Source organism: Euprymna scolopes, chromosome 7 (genome assembly GCF_053919585.1).
Source record: "Euprymna scolopes isolate OS-2025 chromosome 7, ASM5391958v1, whole genome shotgun sequence".
Classification (NCBI taxonomy): domain Eukaryota; kingdom Metazoa; phylum Mollusca; class Cephalopoda; order Sepiida; family Sepiolidae; genus Euprymna; species Euprymna scolopes.
In genome coordinates, this window is record NC_136488.1 from 150,420,561 (window position 1) to 150,438,116 (window position 17,556).

At 34.3% G+C, this 17,556-nt stretch overlaps 1 protein-coding gene across 1 annotated transcript in view; it reads right to left on the minus strand.

Moving 5' to 3' along the window:
• LOC145280056 (adenosine 5'-monophosphoramidase HINT3-like) overlaps positions 1-17,556 on the minus strand; it is a 123,256-nt gene that overhangs the window by 51,958 nt on the left and 53,742 nt on the right. Inside the window, exon 2 of the mRNA XM_080131736.1 lies at positions 16,632-16,749. Coding sequence (XP_079987862.1) covers positions 16,632-16,749 — 118 coding nt within the window. The remainder of the gene's footprint in view (positions 1-16,631; positions 16,750-17,556) is intronic.

A 17,556-nucleotide genomic window follows, 5' to 3' on the forward strand; every position in this document is an offset into this window, starting at 1 on the left:
AATTTAACATTGAATGAATGCTATCTTACCAACTTAAAAATAACTCAACATTGTTCCATTCAAAAAATCTTCCGCACAAGATGAATATACAGAAGAAACTAAATTCGTGCAAATACCAAAAATTAAATCAAACAAATATCAAAAATGAAATTAAATAAAATACCAATAAAATTAAATCAAATAAATACAAAAAATTATATCTAATAATTAAGCAATTAAAATCGAATAAATACCAACAGATTAAATCAAACATATACAAAGACTGAATCAAACAAATACCAGAAACTAAATTAAATAAATATTTTAAACTAAATTAAATACTTGCAACTAAATTAAATAAATACTTGCAACTAAATTAATAAATACCAGAAACTAAATTAATAAATACCAGAAACTAAACTAATAAATACCAGAAACTAAATTGATAAATACTTGAAATATAATTCATTAGTTATACATACAAACGTTTACACAAATCGAACCAGAGTAGTTAAATCAAGAAATGTTAAGTACTTAACATTTCTGAATTTCATAATTTGAGAATTTCAAACATTAACAACAGGATTATTCACTTGTCTATTTGACGAAATATAAACAAATAAATCCACCAAATAAACGTACATACGAGCAAGGTGATTCAGCTTTACCTGAAAATAAATAACAACCTCTGTGTACATCTGCTCCCAGCTCTGGCCCCCTATCATTTTTATTTTTCTTATTTTTATTTTTTTTTTATAATTTTCAAGTTAAATTGGTTCAGGGGAAATAACTTAAAATCTGTTTCAAGAGTTATTTCCCCTGATTTCTAGAATGAAGGATTTTTTTTCTTACTAATTTTTCTGGATCATTAATTTGGTCCCTGATAACCGCAAGTGATAAATATTACAGTAAATTTCTTCATCATGATCTGTTTGAGGTAATACTGAATCCGAATATATAAATTTTGTAAATGTAACTTAGAAAAATTATTAGTTTAAGCCGGCTAAACAGAGAGAAAAGACAACTTTTGGTGTTTATTGACAAAAAAATGCAGGTATGGCTGTTGTAGGTGTATCAGAAATTTGGAGGAATTTTTGATACACCTAACAGAAAACTGCGAATAAAATATAAAAAAAACTCGTAATTTCTCTTTTTAAAGTGGGTTGTTTATTTTCTGTATGGGATATACTTCCAAAATAAACTATTAAAGTTGTTTAAAAAATAATAGAAATATTATTTTTTTATTTTTTTAAAAACAGTGTTTACAAAATGTTTACAAAATGCCGGCGTGCCTTCATTTTTTTACGTAATAAAATCAATTGAATTTTACAAGTTAAATGTTTTTTAATTTTTGAAATTCTATCAAAATTTTTCTATTGGTTCAATTTTTACGATATTTTCAGGGTCAATGTGAAATTTTATGCTCTTTTCAATAAACCTAATATAATATTTTTTTTTTTTTACATAGGCATCACCACTTATAAAGGCCAAGAGGCCACTCAAGGATAAGGGTTAAAGAGTGTACAGTAGAAATTGGACAACATAGTAATCATTAGTAATGAAAATTTGGTAAATTTGATAACTTATATAGAACGGCTCATCAAGAACTTATTTACGTTAGACTTGAACACAAACATATTGTAGTCAGCCAGAAAGCAGGAAAATGGAAGACAATTCCACAGGCGTGCAATTCTAAGAAAGAAGCTTTGTTCATGGAATCTACGTTTAGGTTTAGGCACAGATAAAGAGTGGGGGAATTATTGATAGTGTGTACAGCTAGACGAGTGTTTCTTGTGAAAGTTTGGCGAGGGGGGACCATAGATTGAAGCTCAGTCGAACACTTTCCATGAAAATAACGATACATCAGAGACAAACTCGCAACATCTCTTCTGTGAGATAGAGGTTGCAAGGAAGAGAAAAGGACATCTCATACGAGGCTATGAAGTCTATTTTGAACTCTATCAAGGCAGGACAAGTCCTTTCTAGCAGCTCCTGCCCAGATGTGGCAACAGTATTCCATCCTTGGACGTACCTGGCTCTTATATAGATAGAGAATAGCATCAGCAGTGAGATATTTACCGGATCGATAGAAAGATCCCACCATTTTTCCAGCGGCCTTGGCAACAGATTTGATGTACGTGTTCCATTTAAGATCAGGAGTAATGGTCAAGCCCAGAAGCTTGTCAAAACTTGAGGCCTCCTGAAGACGAGATATTTTAGATAAACGTTGTTTTTTTTTTCAAATTCACCCCCCCCCCCTATTTTGAAATGTCTATTAAAATTTTAATAATTAATTTATGTACCAAAGTTTTATATATCACAAATTGAAGATAAAAGATCAATAAAGAAATATTCTACTTTAAAACAAAAAAAAAAAAGAATAGGTTTTGGAAATTTACCTGTAAAGTCCAAAGTGTAAAACCTTTTTTTTTTTTTTTTAAACCACGTTGATTTATTTTATTTTTTTTTGTAAATGAAAGCTCATGTTATGCTTATATCGTCAAGTAAATACCAGACGCTGACGGCAAATTTTTCTATTTCATTCAATGTTTTCTTTTTTTAGATATTTAAAAAAAATAAAAATTCAGGCGATAAAGAAGTATTAAAATATATCAATCAAAAACTTGTGTATTTCGTTAAAAGAATTTTTTTTAAAAATCGATGAAGTGGATTTTTTGTTTTAGGAGAAAAACTTATAAGTGAATGTGCGTTTCTTTTTAACTACGGAGGATGAAAAACACTAATTTTGGTTAACACACGCAATAAAAAAAGAGACATCATTTATGTCACTTGGACGAATCCATATTTGATAAATTTCATATTAGCAGCAGCAGCTCTTTAAGCTTGCCGCAAAACACATTACGAGAATGCGATTTTCTATGACCCTCGCTTTAAAAAATCTTTTTATTTAAAAATACATGGAATTTAAAACATAAATATGGATAAATTCTTAACAATGAAGAATGGAACTACCCATTTAATAGTATTTTTTTAAGTAGGTGATTTTTTGGCATTTATATATATATATATATATATATATATATATTTATAAGCAAGTCAAAGTATATTGATTTTCTTTATATTTTTTTTAAAGAAAACCGCTTTAAAAAACAAATATTGCATAATTTGCTATTAAACCTGCTATTTTTTTAAAATTTGGTCTTTGCTCCTTTAATTGAAAAAAAAATTAGGGTTTGAATTACATTTTTCAAGTAGTTATAAGCTTCAAAAAATAGTAAGTTGAATTATTAAAGTTCTGATCATCATTTTTAATGGCCACTTTCTGATACACCTATGGCTGTTCCAAATAAATTAATATGAAAACTGATAAACTCACGTATCAGGCAAAAATAGACATCTACACGAAAAATTACGAAAACGTTATCAAATAAAATTTTAATTAAAAAATAAAAATCAGTTTTTCGTATACTTTTTTTTTTTTTTTTAACTTGGTCCAAACCGATAGATAGACCTTATGAACTCTTTTACTCTTAAATTAAAGACGGTAAAACTGGTTCGATAACTCATAAAACGTTTGAAACTTGTGACCTGGTAATAAGAAAGAAAAAAAAAGATCGACTTGAACTTTTTGTTTCAGGGTAAAGTTAATCCCGACAGAAAATCTAGAATATGTGCATGGCACTGTTAACCATTTACAAAATTTTGTTGATACAGTCACTGGTGTTTTTGCACCAGCAGTATTGAGGGCTACAGGTCCTGCATGGAAAAAAAAAACAAAAAAATATTTACTTAAAAAAAGTACTATATTTTATTTAAAAAAAAAAAAATGATTTTTCATTTATCGATCTAAGTGCAATAATTCGGTTTTGTGCTCTCATCGATTGGTTCCAATATGGGGGATCGCTTTACTAGAATGTTGTATAAGAAACTGAGTACCTCTCTCAAATCTCTAAATATTGAATCTTTATGCAATTTTTTTTTAACAATCTGATAGATTAGTATCCATTTGATAATAATACGTTTAAAAAAATTGAACAAAAATCAAAAGAACACAATAAATAAAAGAGGTGTGAATTGTACACATCGACCAAGAAAAAAAAAAGCAAAAGATGTTTTGATTACAAAATTTGGCGGTCATGCACATTAACCTACAAGAACGTGGCCTACGTAAATAGGTCTTTCCACTAGAGTCACGTGACCTGCTGATGTCACAGAATAAAATATAATGACCACGATTAAGTAATAAACGATTATTACGAGGAAAGTTATTTTCTGTTCCAATTCTCAAGGAAACTGCTTAGGTATTTATAAAACGGATCTAAAACTGAGTGTATTTTTTTACCGAAAGATAAATTATTTTACATTTGAACACGTGCAATTAAAAGAGAGTATTTTTTGCTGTAGTGAAGTTTTTTTTTTTTACTTTTTTATATTTTTTCATGTATTTAATTATTCATTTAAAAATTGCACTTGTTTAAAAGGTGTGTTTTTTTGGGGGGTTTTTTTATAATCCTTTTTTTTTTTTAATACTGAGTCTATTTCCTATGAAACGTCATGATGTAGACACCAAGCAATGGCCAGAGTAGGTTAATAAGTGTGATCGTCAAATATGATGCAATTCCCTACCTGTGCAAGAGGCAACTACGTCCAAAGATGAAGTACTGTTGCCACATCTAGGCAGAAGCTGCTAAAAGCAGCTTATCCTGTCTTGACAGAGTTAGACTTCGTAGTCTAGTGAGAGATGCCCTTTTCTCTTCCCTGCAATCTCTTTCCCACAGAAGAGACGTTGTCAGCCTATCTTTGCTTTATAATTATTTCCATGGCAAGTGCTCGTCTGAGCTCCAATCTATGGTACTCCGTGGCCTGACTTTCACAAACGAAATACTTTTAAATAACCAAATGCAAGGGAAGTAACTCATTTTATAGATCAAGGGAGATAATTCATCAATATATACACGAGATTCGTTCCAAAAGTAATGAATCTTGTTTTTTTTTTTTTTTTGGTTTTTTTACTCAAAAAGCTACGAAAACAAGAGTATTACCATTAAAAAAATATGTATAACTAGAATGTAGCTAACCTCATACCTGGCCGTTGAGAATTGAATAAGAATTTTTATGTTCACCAACTCTCAGTCTCGTAACTTATTACTTTTTTTTTTTTTAATTACTATCATTTTCAATTTTTAAGTTAAATAAAATAAAACGCTGTCTTTGCTGTTTATGGACGTCCGGCGCTGATGCATACCACACAGTATTATTCTAAAACCTAGCAATGTAAAACGAATGTCATTATTGGATCCCTTGCAAAATTTTACTTAAGAAATGTTTCAGAATTTTTGAGATGAGAATTGATTCTTCATATTTGGAATCTTTGGATTACTGTTCTCATCTTGAGTGTAATTCTCACAAGCTTTTAGTCAGTGTAACCTTTGACCTTCTTCAGGTGTATGTTGTCGAACTTGAGAATCTACACAAAATGTCTAATGGAACCCTTTATTTACTCCACGAGAATAGCATGCTCTCGCATGGACCCATGAGGTAGCATATGTACAGAGTACATCTGAAGGTTGGAGGTTCAATCTTCAGTGTGGGCAACTCTCAATAAACACAACTGCAAATTATTTACGACTTCTATTCAGCTGACGGAATGAAAGCAAGGTTTGAAATTGTGTGCAGATTCCCGAGTTTGACAAGATGCACCCAAAGAAGGTCGGAGGTTACATCAACCGAAACGTTGTACAAATAATACTCAAGATGAGAACAGTAATTCGAAGAATCCAAATAATAGGAATTATCAAGAAATGTTGTCAATCGTGTCCTCAGGTGTAAAACACAAATACAGTTTTTTTTTTTTATTTACTATTTATTTTTGGAATGTTATCACAATTATGGGTAAAAAAATAAGGTGGTCGTACCATGCTCTGATGATTTCTTATGCGAATAAAACATAGGTATCCTACTAAATATAAGCTGAATTGACATGATTAGGAGAAAATATGGTGATAGGTCTCCCTCTCACTAATTGAAATAAAAAAAAGACCTCAGCTAAGTTTACGTATGTAATTCTTGTAGCAACTCAGCTATTTTCATCAAGTCATCCCCAACTTGACTTAAATGGAAATTGTCTATCTATTTTGCTTACATATTCGACACTAGGTGGCGCTTTATTAGTATGACTTTTTGAAAAATCTTCTAAAGAATAGTCTTAATTCCAACGCTTGTGACTTCCAGTTTCGCCATAGACACATCGGCTAAGATATTACAATTTTTTTTTTAAACCTTCTTTTTCAAGCGCATGTTCCCATGCGGAAATTTTATAGTAAGCCCCACTCTCCCCAATGGTTTACGTCGACTTGCGCAACTGCCATTGTTCAAAAGCAGCATGTATACCGTAGGTTTAACCGACATAAGTGTAGTTCAAACAGACTGAAATATATAGAAGCTAGAAATAACGTTAAGAAAGAAATAGCGATAGCTAAGAGAGAATTTACAGAAACCACTAAAAAGCGCATCGAAGCACAAAAACTAGGAACTCGAGACTTCTGGAAAATCTACAACAGTGTAGTAAATAATGGGCAATCAACAATTCCCCCACTAACCAACAATCACGAGGTTGTCTCCTCAGCAACCGAGAAGGCTAACATGCTTGCCAGTCAGTTTGCCTCAAACTCCACACTGGACCCTTCCAACCACCCCCTACCTGACTTTCCTATGCGGACAGATGCCACGCTAGACGATCTGAAAACCACCCCTGCTCAGGTGCATGCTATCATAAAAAACCTTGACACTTCAAAAGCATGTAGACCCGATCTTATCCCAGCTGTGCTATTAAAAAAGTGCTCAGCCAAAGTAGCTCCAGTTCTCTCCAAACTCTACAATAAATGCCTTAATGATGCTTGCTTTCCGGGCTGTTGGAAAACTGCTTCTGTGGTACCAGTATTCAAGAATTCTGGCGAAAGGACTGACCCATCAAATTATCGCCCCATTAGCCTCCTCCCACTTTTTGCCAAAATATTTGAGACCTTAATTGACCATGCTCTAGTCCATCACCTTACAGATGCTAAACTTCTGACTGACAAACAATATGGATTTAGACAAGCCCGTTCCACAGCAGACATCTTAACTGTAATCTCTGAACGTATATACCATTCACTGGACAAAGCGGGGGAAGGCAGAGCGGTAGCTCTAGATATATCTAAGGCTTTTGACAGGGTATGGCATGAGAGTCTCCTCAGGAAGATTAGATCATACGGTATCACTGGTAGAATACTTAACATAATTAAATCCTTCTTAGATAAGAGAAAAATCCAGGTTGTCCTCGACGGTCGTACATCTAAACAATATGATATAAATGCTGGGGTGCCCCAGGGTTCTATCTTTGGACCTCTATTGTTCCTGATATTCATAAATGACCTCCCCGACAAAATTGCCTCTGAGATGGGTATATATGCTGATGACACTACACTCTATGGCAGGCATGACAGGAAGACGAATGAACACATTTCTAAAGAAATGGCAGAAACACTAGAGGAAGACCTCCAATCTGTGGTGGAATGGGGACAAAAGTGGTTGGTCGCGTTCAATGCTGCCAAGACTAAACTAGTTTCATTCAATAATTACAAGAAACCCTCTCTACCACCTATAGCAATGGCCAACGACTCTTTAGTTGAGAGTATATCTTTCAAACTCCTTGGCCTAACGTTCACAGGAAATAGGAGTTGGGACAATTACATTGAAGGCATTGCCAGGGCCGCTGCAAGAAAGGTGGGCTCTCTCTACCGTGCTAGACAACTACTAACACCCGAAAGTATCCTTTACCTCTATAAGGCCACCATTCGCCCATGTATGGAGTATTGCTGTCACATCTGCTACTAGTCTCTTGCTCCTTGACAAGGTTCAAAAGAGAGTCGCAAACCTGATAGGCCCTGAACTGGCATCTAAGCTTCAGCCTCTGTCTCATCGACGAAATGTTGCATCCCTCTGCCTTTTCTACAAGTATTTTAGTGGTGAATGCTCTGACGAACTGCAATCACTTGTGCCCCCACGACGTGAGCACCCTCGACAAACCCGACAGATTGCTAAATCCCACCCCCACACTGTAGAGATCCCTAGATGTAAAAGATCTTTCTACTCCAATAGTTTCTTCCCCAGAACCGCTAGACTCTGGAATTCCATTCCAGGTCCCTGCTTCCCCAACAGTACTGACATGCAGAAGTTCAAGTGTAACGTGAACCGACATCTTGCTGCCCAAATCCCTACATAGTGCCCCAGTAGTTGTTACACCAAAGTGGCAATTTGCCTTGTTTGGGGCGAAAATGTAATAAAATAAAAGGTTCGATCCTGCCTTTTTTTTTTAACACCTCTCTCCACCCGGCTGCCTACTGTTGTTTCATATATTTATGTGTTTGCGTGTACTTTTCTTCAGCTGTAGTTTTCTTCTTTGCCTCTTGACTTTCTGTGTTTGTTTCTAGTAATGGTCATGCTTTAACACAGTACATGTGCATTCTTCAAACAAACTCCCCCATTCAAATGAATTGCTTTTATGCAGCTCAGAAATCATCTAATTTGCATGCAAATGGCAAGAATTCACATTACTTTTGCATGACTTTAAAGCATAAAATCAGTTGAGCGTCGCAATTTTGGTTTTTCTATTGCTAAGTAACTTTTGTTTTGTTTTTTTTTTACAAAGGTGTCACCACTTATCAAGGCCTGGGGCCACTCGGGGATAAAGATTAATGAGTGTGCAATAGTCAATGGAAAAATGTTGTAGCAATTGTTAGTAGTGGGATTTGGGTAAATTGGATTACTTAAGGGTACGGCTCATCAAGAATTTGTTCACATTGGACTTGAAGACAATCATATTGTAGTCAGTTGAAAAGCAGGAAACTGAACCTTATAAAGCACAAAGCTATATGGGTGTTTCTGAACTCATTTTCGCAATCACTGCAATTTTCCCTAGAGTGTCATCACTCGTTAAGCACAGCAGTAATGCAACGTGTGTTGGGTTCATTCATTCGCGGACAGTTATCCTCATCTTCACAGTTGTTGTTTCATGTTTTGGCCAACTAATCCTTTGGTTTTCTTCGGGTGGTTTACTGTGACGGGATAAGAATTCTGAGTCTCTTAATTGTACCTATTTACTATGCCTCCCCACGGGACAGAGTTAGACACCAGGGTCGTTTTTTAACGTGGAGAAAAGGTACAAAAATAAAAATTGTCTCAGTCGTGAAGGATTTCTCCTCCACCGAAAGAGAACAAGAAATAGAAGTGCAGCATCTGAAGAACAGATACCACACTTTGATCTTGTCCCGAAGGCCAAGGGAACTTAATGTAATTATCAGTGTAACTGACGATGGAAGATCAGATAAGAACGAGGACTTAGATTTATAAAACAAAACAAAAAAATCCAACCTTGATCGCTCTTCAGGGCCTGTGGCACAGTGGATAAAGGTATTGAGTTTCTACGGTTCCACGCAGGCATTGTCTGAAGATAGCGGTGTCAATCCTACCCAAAGCAGGCCAAAAGTTTAGTTGTCCAAAACGTGGTGAGACAATAACTATGGAAGGCAGTAATTACTGAAGATCCCAAATATATAATGTGTTGGGTACTTATAAAGTCAATCAAACAATCACATACTTTGTATAGATATCATACTTTAAAGGAAGTTCACAACTTAAAAAAAAATGAAAAACATGTTGCAAATGCCTTTTAAATTAACGCACATACACACACATCAAGGCAACTAATTCGCTTATATAAACAAGAAATTATGTAATTTTACAAAAGTCAAAATTACAGTCAAAGGGGGAAATAACTCTTAACACCATTTCACACGGTCCAAGGGAGATAACTTTAATAGATTGCTAAATTGAACAACATGTTTCTTTACAAGGTTTTGCTGTATTATTATTATTATTATTATTTTCCCCCCCCCCCCCCCAAGTTAATTTCCTCAAGATAAAACAATGAATGATAAAGTGAAACTCTGATAAAATACTCATATAAGCTCACCAAATGATACATGTTAGGGACTCGACGTCAGTAACGATTAAATTAGCTACTGTGGAATTTGGCAAGAGTCACATCGAGTGCATGACGACCCAGATCTGAAAAACAGAATCATTCTCAGAGTTGAGTGAAAGATGGATGACGGCCAATGATGCACAAAACTGATAATCTCAATGAATGTTACTGATGTCTCTGTCCATCTGCATCACTCATTTCATTAAATTGTAAAATTAAGTTTAAGAAATAAATAATTAAGATAAAATTAGTCTCTCTCTCTCCTAAATCTATTCTATCTCAATAAAATCTTGAAAACTCAGCAAAGATATCCTTGTGTCTTTCTTTATGAAAAAAGTTTTATTCATCTTAGTTAAACAACAGAGATGATCAATGGCCACTCATGAAATACTGCGACGAGAAACAGCTTCAGACATGTTATGATGATTTGTTATGATGATTTGTTATGATGATTTGTTATGATGACTAAATTTATACATCAATGACCTGAAAGTTTTACCTCTCTGTTGCAGATATTGATGGTGAGACTAAGAAAACAACTCCTGTCATGGACATACGTCAGAAACAGAGATGCATCATTGAATTCATGGTAAAAGTGCATTAATAAATGGTGATGACTATGTAGAAAAATAAATCCTGGAGTACAGAATGTCACTCATTTTAATGGTACCACTCCCATCCTCGTACTACTTCAACTTTTTGAATTAAAAAAAAAAATTGGAGACTTTACTTTTGGAACGACCCTCGTATGGCAACGTGCACTCCAGACGCCCATGCACAGCCATTGTTCATTGTTGGCAAAAGTGCATCGAGAATGATAGTGACTATGTAGAAATTATAAATTCGGGAGCACAAAAAGTTGCTCGTTTTAATGGTATCATTCCAGTTTTCGTAACTCATCAACTTTTCGAGTTAAAAAAAAAAATAGGAGGCTTTACTTTTAGAACGACCTTCATATAAACACCTGCATATATGTGTAAAGACTTATTTGTTGTTAGAAATTTTAGACAAACAGTTTACAAAAGATAACATTTTTTGATGGACTACCGCAAAGGATAGAAAACCGACTTTGAAAATGTACTGCTGAGTCAACCTCTAGTGATAAGAAAAGAAAAGTCACGAAGGTAATTGAGACAACTTTTATAAGCGAAAGAAAAATTATTTTCTGTGGTCATGAAATAATCAAGTGTACTCATCAAAACAATGGAAGCTTTAAAGAAGTTCACACTGACATTTTTCCAGAGACGATCGTTTGCAAAATATGCAGTGAATACTAATGTGATTCATTGTGATTGGCTGAATTGAATAGTTTGTTAACAATTTACATGCCAAAGAAATGGTTCCCAACCTTTTAAACTTGGTGGCACACGACTAAGTTTTTTTTTTTTTTTTTTTTTTTTTTTTTTTTTTTTAACTTTTTGCAGCACACATATCACAAAAAATAAATATTTTCTACTTATAAAAATTTTTAGCAATAAAATACAAACAAAAAAGATTATATAAAGGAGAATTTTTATTCAAATAAATCAACATATTCCGTATTAAACGTCTATCATTTTCGTATCAAAATTGTGTCCAAATTATTCAGCTCCGATTCCGCGATTTTCGATACTTTGAAAAACTCCTGATATTCTCGTTGTCTCAGCTAATCGATTAGTAGCAAAAGTAAACTTTTACGCCTATTAGAGTAAAAGGATTTAATAATTGAGAGGATATAGCTGGAAATCTTGTGAAGTATACCTTTATGCCAAACCCTATCAAAAGCCTTTAATATGTCAAGAGCTATTGCTCTAGAAATTAAGCCCCTCTCAAGAGATTCACTAATCTTGTGTAATATTACAGTTAGCACATCAGCTGTAGATCCACCAGAATGGAAACCATATTGCATGTCACTGAGTAAGTTAGTTTTGCTGAGGTGGTTGACCACTTCTCTATTTATCACAGATTCCAGCAACTTACTTATGACGTACAGAAAACTGATTGGTCTACTTCACAAGATTTCCAGCTACAGAACAGCTGGAAATATCCTTTCCGTTATTAAATCCTTTCTCTTTGATAGGCTTATAAGAGTAGTCGTTGATGAGCAGAAATCAGAAGCTCATAGTATCAACGCTGACATACCTCAGGGTTCCATCCTGGGCCCAACTCTCTTCTTGATCTTCATCAATGATCTACCAAATCACATTCTCAGATCATTCGTAGACATTTAGGTAGATGACACCACAATCTATGGAAACACTTCAAAGGCCGGGAATGAACAAGATCTTTCTGATTCTCTCTCTTCTGATCTTGAGCATGTGCTGTAATGGGGAAAAAGGTGATTGGTTAATTTTAATGTATCTAAAACCAAGCTTCTCACTTTTCATCATAATCGCTCTGGCCTCTATCATGCCCCAACTGAAATGAATGGCTCTCATTTTGAGAAAACTCCATGTCTTAACAAGCTTCTGGAATTGACCTTCATTCCTGATCTGAAATGGAACACATACATCAAATCTGTTATCAAGATCGCTGGTAAAATGGTTGCATCATTCTGCTATTCCAGTAGATACTAATGTAATCCTCTCTCTGTATAAGAGTCAAGTAAGTCCTAAAATGGAGTACTGTTGCCACATTGGGGTAGAAACTGTTTGGCGTGCCATATCCTACCTTGATAGCGTTCAAAACTGACTTCAAAACCTAGTAGGTGATGCCCTTTTCTCTTACCTGCAACCTATTTCCTACAGAAGAGATGTTGCGAGCATGTCTCTGCTCTATCCTTATTTTCATAGCAAGTTCTCGTCTGAGCTCCAATCTACGGTCCTCCCTTGCCAAACTTTCGCAAAAAACATTCAGCTAGCTACAACCACTATCAACAATTTCCTTCACTCTCTATCTGTGCCTATTTCTAAACACAGATTCCATAAACAAAGCTTCTTTCCTAGAACTGCCTGCTCGTGGAACATTGTTCCACTGGCCTGCTTCCCAGCTGTTTATAATATGGTAACCTTCAAGTCCAATGTAAACAAATTCTTGTTGAGCCGTCCTCTTAAATAATCAAAATTCTACTCAATCTATACCTTTAACGATTACTACACTACCACCTTGCATTTATTAACCCTTATTTTCGAGTTGCCTTCAAGCCTTGATAAGTGGTGACTCCCTTGAAAAAAAAAAAAAAAAGAAAAGGAAAGAGACATTTAAATTCCAGAAATTTGGCGATTTTAAAGTGAATGGTGTCATCATGATTAATTAAATGTGTTCATTAAACAAAATGAAATTAAATGGCTTCTAGCTATTACCTCTTTGTGACACACACCAGTAATCATTCTGCGACACACTAATATGCCGCGGCACACTGGTTGGGAACCACTATGTTCATGCATTTGTTATCAGTTTTGTAGTGTATAATTTCATAATAGTATAATCAACAGTTTCAATCGGAACCAAAGGTCAAACTAAAACGAGTTAAGTAACAAACAAACTAGGACAAAAAAAAAAAAAAAAAAAATTCTAAATGGTCTGTGACGATTTTATTTAAGCAAAAAAAAATATACATTTACAACAAAGTTTTTTAAAAACAAAAACAATAATTCTAAAGTTCATCCTTTGCCTGAGGTATGAAGCCCGAATCGTTTTTTTTTTTGAGGGGGAGGGCAATTTTGTCAAAAAATATTGGCCTTACACTACACTCCCACTAAAATACCACAATTACTCTTACTTGCATGGTATCCTATTTGTTACAAAAGAAAAAAAAAAAAAATTTTATCAAAAAATTAATCGTAAGGAATGAAGAATTCAGCATCAAATTTTGTGTGCACATTGGTCCTGACTGTGTATGGAAGCCACTACACGAAATAAAAGTTGAAAGAATGGTATTCAAATTCTATTCATATCATAGGTCTTTGCGACATTACTAGAATGAAAGAACAAACGAGGAAAATGTTTAGAACACATTTCAAGAGTACAACCTGTGCAAATGTGGCAACGAAGAGAATCATCAAGACCGGTGCCAACATCATAAAAAATGCTGTCAAGAGTAACAACCCATTAGTCCTTCTTCAAAGTGTACAGCTAGGCACTCTTTGAAATACTTGAAGTATGGGAGTAGTGGCACGGATGTTCAGTTATCCAATCTATAACAACTCTCAGATAACAAAGAATTAATAACCGGAAAAAGGTATGCAAGGTCAAACAACAGATGAAACACATTGAACAGCGGTTGTAAAAATAACAATTTATTGAGTAATTAGCAGGGGGGGGGGGTACCCAGCCTTGCTTGGTCATAAAATACGCTTAAATATATTTTAATTCATGCAGATTTCATATTTATTATGACAAAGCCAATTCTCTATTGAATATTATATTGTACCTAATATATAGTAATGATTTTAAGAGTTAGAAAAATAAAATAAAAAATAAAATTATTTGGGCGCAATCAGCTAGAATTGAAACCAAAATATTTAGCACTCCAACCGCATTTCCTACCGTTTGAGCTATTGACAGATAGATGAGAAAGAGTTAAGTAATAAATATATGTCGGCAAGTTGAAATGAACTTGTCGACATGTGATTTATTAATTCAAAGATTTTATTCATTACTAGCGGGTGTTGCCCTGGTTTTTAGAGGCGTGTGTGGTGGTGGGGGGGGGGGGTAAAATGAAAACAAAGCGAAGTCATAACCCTGTTAAAATATTAGAAAAACAAACAATGTTAAAACTATAATAAAAAAAAAATCGTGTACAAAAAAATAATTAAAGAAAATGAACATGATGCAATACGAACGGTGCCCGTGTATTTGAAAAATCCCAAAAAAGTTTGAAGGAGGGGGGGGGGTTGAACTCGAATCATTGAAGCGAAAGCACAAAAAAAAAAAAAAACGTGATGAATTAACTAAAAAGTGAATTAGGTCAAATATCAATTCCGCAGTGAAGTTTGTTTTGGTTTAGTTTCAGTAGTCACATTACACTCGAATTCTAAATGAATGTTTTTGTTTTCTCAAATTCTAAATGATTTTATTTGTTTTAATTTTGATTTAAGTGTAATGCAAGTGAAATCACGATATCGTTGTGTTGTTATCTTTGTGTAAAGATAAATGCTGAGTTGAAAGAACTAATAAATAAAAGGTCATAGTTAGATTTCACAGTTAGAGTCGTTAAAACCGGAAGTAAAATCTGGTTAGTCTCGCAGATTGCGTCTTACACTAACAAAAAAAAAGCAAAAAAAAAAAACAATAATAGTAATCGCGTTTTCGCATTTTTATTTTAAATTTTTTTTATTTCTATGTTATTATGGAAAAAACAGAAAGCATAAATCAGGGAAAAAAGATTTACAAAAAAAAAAAAAACGGCATAAGTAACCTTGTACGATTCCAAACCGGTTTGTTTCCTCATAGTGTTTCTTGTGAACGCATCCGCTGCGGTGTAAATGGGGAGAGGGGAAAGGAGGAATCTAATAGAGAGAAAAGATGTTGCAACTTCCATTGAATCTAAGCGACTTTGGCAGTGGACTCTCACCGGAAAAAATATTGGAATGCACCATTGTCGAGGAACTGTAGAGGTAATAGGCCTATAGCAAACCTCAGATAATGTGCTACAGTCTGCACGCTATACATTTGCATGTAATGTCATGATTTTTAATCCTATTAAGGTCAAAGTTGTAGGGGAAAAAATGAGTTTACTTTATTCATTATCATCATTATTATTATTATTACTATTATAAACCATCCTCAGTCTATGATTACTACTTCCTGTTAATTTCACTGTTATGTGATCAGTAGTTTAAGAGTTTATCAGTTAAATATTTTCACACAGACAGACACACATATACATACATAGATCTATTGTTTTATTTATATAGAAAAGAAACAGAAAATGTATGTAGTTCGTTAAAGGAAAGATGTTAAAAGTGTTTATAGGCTTACTTTAAAAAAGTGTAAGTTTGTTGGAAGAAATATATGTACGTGTGAACATATAGCAGAAATTAGATAGACAAATCTGTTAGTAGAAAATATTGGTATTCTCCAATATGGAGACATGGCACATTAAATGCTGGTTTTGTTGATCTGCGTATTCAATGTAATTTCACAAACTTTAATCTAGTACAGCAAGATCTTTTTTTTTATTTTGGAACCAACATGAGAAAAGAAACTTTTGGTATTATGACTTGGATACAAACCAAAAAGCACCAGGCATCATGACAGAGAGGAAGACCGACAAAGACCACGTGTCACGACAGATAGGAAGACTGACAGTGACTTTGTAGCGCAACAGAATGGAAGATAGACAGTGACCTGGTGTCGCGACAGAGAGGAAGATAGACAGTGACCTGGTGTCGCGACAGAAAGGAAGACAGACAGTGACCTGGTGTCGCGACAGAGAGGAAGACTGACAAAGACTTGGCATCATGAGCGAGAGGAAGACAGACCAAGAAACAACTTGTATTAAGACTAAGAGAAATACCTGGTATCATAACTTGGAAGCAGACCAAGCATCAGACACCGTAATATAGAAGAAGACTAAGGAGGAGCCAGAGAAAGATCAAGAATAATTTGGCATGGTTACGTTTAGACCTAACAAGCAATATACACCTGATATCATGACTAGCACCAGATTAGTAGAAGATTGATCATGCATTGCAAAATATATATATATATATATATATATATATATATATATATATGTACTTACCTATTTGGACATGGTTGCCATCCAAATGTTTGGCATCCCTGATATGTTCCTTTGTCACCACAAGATAATGGTGAGTGCTTACTGGACTTCGGTCTGGAAACACAACAAGGTTGTCATCCTGAAAAAAAAAAAAAAAAAAAAAAAAAAAAAAAAAAAAGATTTTCAGAATTGTTGTTATTCTTTGAATATTTCATAAAGAATTTATTTGATTAATTCCTTTTTGGGAATCTTATTTTATCAATAATCCCATTTCAACTTTTGATCCGAAAAAATATAAACACACATATATTTAGTGGTGTGACCCATGGAAATTCCACAGTTGTATTTTTTATCTGGTGTATATTGCTGTCGTGATTAAAAACAGTTCCATTCTATAGATGTCCGGCATGAACGCAAACCTCATAATTTTATTGTACTTTGCTCAAAATGAAATATACTTGTTTAAATGCTCTGGTTAATGTAGTTTCAGAATGTGCCCAGTTATGCGTATCCATCTCCAAAACTCTTGCAGGAGTTTGGGACATATTTCCATCATATGGACATCCTGTGCAAACGCAGAACTCACAATAGTATTTGAACAGAACAGGTACTACACTCTGTTCCTAGCTTGAATGCCAAGAAAGTGTATTCTACTTTGTGTTTCACGTTCAGCAAAAATGGCCTCAGATGAAAGTTTTAAATATGTTTTTGCATTGAATCTTCAGGATCGGACAACCCCATCTTTTAAAAATGTGAGAGAGGAAACATGAAATTACCTCATCTGATGATAGCTCAAATGGTAACGATTAAGGCTGGAGCGCTAAATGTTTTCACTTTGATTCTAGTTGACGACACCTAATCATCGTCCTTTCGAGTTAAAACTCCTACTTGTGAGACATCAGCTTGGGGTTATTAGCTGGTTGGATGACCGCGTCCGTTGTTGAGA